General features: G+C 52.8%; 1 protein-coding gene across 1 annotated transcript in view; it reads left to right on the top strand.

Annotated features, from left to right (window-relative positions):
* The window catches only part of LOC114073019 (nebulin-like), a gene marked incomplete at both ends in the record, with an annotated part of 15,444 nt that overhangs the window by 2,810 nt on the left and 10,451 nt on the right, over positions 1–2,183 (top strand). Inside the window, 2 exons of the mRNA XM_027910825.1 lie at positions 737–1,048; positions 1,726–1,929. Of these exons, the coding sequence (XP_027766626.1) occupies positions 737–1,048; positions 1,726–1,929 (516 nt within the window). The remainder of the gene's footprint in view (positions 1–736; positions 1,049–1,725; positions 1,930–2,183) is intronic.

Here is a 2,183-nt window from a genome sequence, read left to right as displayed (position 1 = left end):
TGGATGTGCAGTGTTTGAGGGAGTGAGGAGGCTCTGGAGAGTGTGATTGTGGGAACTAGCTGATGGCCGTAGCCCAAAACAGCATTCCTTGGACAACATCTCGTGCAGCAGCCTGGGGTTTGAGATGTGCTGCATCAGTACTGCCATTCTGCAGGGCCCTGATGCTGCAGATACACTGCACACCTGGACATGAGAGAAGAAAACCCAAACCATGTTTTGTTTTATGCCCAGGGCATGTATCTTCAGTTTGGACTGTGGGCAGGTCAGTATAGGTCAGTCATCACTGTGCCCCAGAGTACCTTTTTTTCTCTCAGCTCTCCAGGAGTTGAATTTACTCTCTTATGTGAGATTCTACGTTGCAGATGTATTCTCTTACTGTAAGGAGATGCATCTGTCCTCAGTGCTGACATTTCAGTAAGAGATGGGGGAATACATATCCTGTTGCCACAGTCACTTCCTCAGCTGAGTGGCTGTGGGGCTGCAGATTAGGAGACACACAGGGCTGGCAGAATAAGAATCCCGAGCACTGTCCAGGAGATCCTGGGACAGGAGTGTGTCAGCTGCTGTGGGCGGTGGGGCTGAGGGCAGGCAGGGCTGTGCAGGAGGAGGCCCAGGTTGCCCAGTGAACAAGTGTGGTGGTTTTCGGGCTCCACTAGTGCAGCACTTGCTCACAGGAGCTGCTACAGGGTAATATCAGAAGGGAGTCCAGAGACTCACTGGGCCCCTTTTCCTGCAGTACAAGTACAAGGAGGGGTATCGGAAGCAGCTGGGCCACCACATCGGGGCCCGCAACATCGAGGACGACCCCAAGATGATGTGGTCGATGCACGTGGCCAAGATCCAGAGTGACAGGGAGTACAAGAAAGCCTTTGAGAAGTCCAAGACACACTTCAGCAGCCCCGTGGACATGCTGGGGGTGGTGCTGGCCAAGAAGTGCCAGGAGCTGGTGAGCGACGCCGATTACCGGCACCCCCTGCACCGCTGGACCTGCCTGCCTGACCAGAACGACGTCGTCCATGCCAGGACTGTGTACGACCTGCAGAGTGATGTGAGTGCTGCTTTGGTGCCTGAGGGACAGCAGAAGTGTCTCCTGTGTTCTATTCCATTGTTGGGGAGAGGTCCAGGTTGGAGCATAACTCTAGGCCTATTCTGAGGGACTGAGATTGTGTTGTGACAGTTCTACTGTGACGAGTTCTTTTCATGAACTATCAGGGATGAAATTTTGGTAGCATCGTATTTTATGCTCACAGGAGAGTCATGTCTTGCCTTGAACATTTTGGGGACAGAGTTGCAGCCACAGGCTAGAATTCAGTATGGCAGGGAATGGGCAACAGAGTCAAATATTTGCTTTGGGTGGACTAACGGGGAAAAAGTAGACAATGTGTGCAGTGGTGAATTGTATGAAGGGACTTAGGAGGGGAGGAATGAAACTCCTCCCATGCCTCTGCCAGCTGCAGATTGCCAAATGGCACAGGTTTTTGTCAGGGATACTAAGAAGGTGGAGAGGAAGAGCTTGTGGATCGTTTGACAGCTGCTTAAGTTGTTGAAAGAGTGGGGAGCCAAGTAGTGAGGAACTGAGCTTAAAGGAGTCCCTTTGCTGCTGACTGGTTGCTGGGCTGGCCCAGGGAATGTGTTCTGTTCAGCAGAGCTTCCCTTGGGAGCAGGAGTGTCTGGATGGAGTGAGGAGGGTGCTGAGCTGCTTTGTGTCCTTGCCTGTCCTTGCAGAACGTGTACAAGTCGGACCTGCAGTGGCTGAAGGGCATTGGCTGGTCCCCAATCGGGTCTCTGGACGCCGAGAAGAACAAGAGGGCGAGCGAGATCCTGAGTGACAAGAAGTATCGGCAGCACCCGGACACCATCAAATTCACGAGCCTTCCTGACTCCATGCCCATGGTTCTGGCCAAGCACAACTCTCAGATCATGGACCATGTGAGATTCCTTGTGTTTGCCTCCTCAAGTAAATGGGCATCTTCCTTTCCCAGGACACTGGGGTCTGTCCTTCCAAGGTTGAGGATCTGCAAGGGGGATGTTGCATCCTCTTGCCTGAGGGGTTTGAGTTCCCTGTTTGAGATCAGCTTCTGTTTTGTGTGTTTGGAGCAGGAATGGGGTGCAGTGTGGAAGAGAAAAGGGTGAAGGCCTAGGAAGGTTTGGGTGAAGGGAAGGTGTTGCTGAGTGAGGGCAGA

The sequence above is a fragment of the Empidonax traillii genome, unplaced genomic scaffold (genome assembly GCF_003031625.1).
Source record: "Empidonax traillii isolate 1590-97213 ecotype Southwest subspecies unplaced genomic scaffold, ASM303162v1 scaffold4982:size15811, whole genome shotgun sequence".
Taxonomy (NCBI): domain Eukaryota; kingdom Metazoa; phylum Chordata; class Aves; order Passeriformes; family Tyrannidae; genus Empidonax; species Empidonax traillii.
The sequence above is the reverse complement of the archived record's forward strand: the minus strand, read 5'-3'. Positions and strand labels throughout refer to the sequence as shown.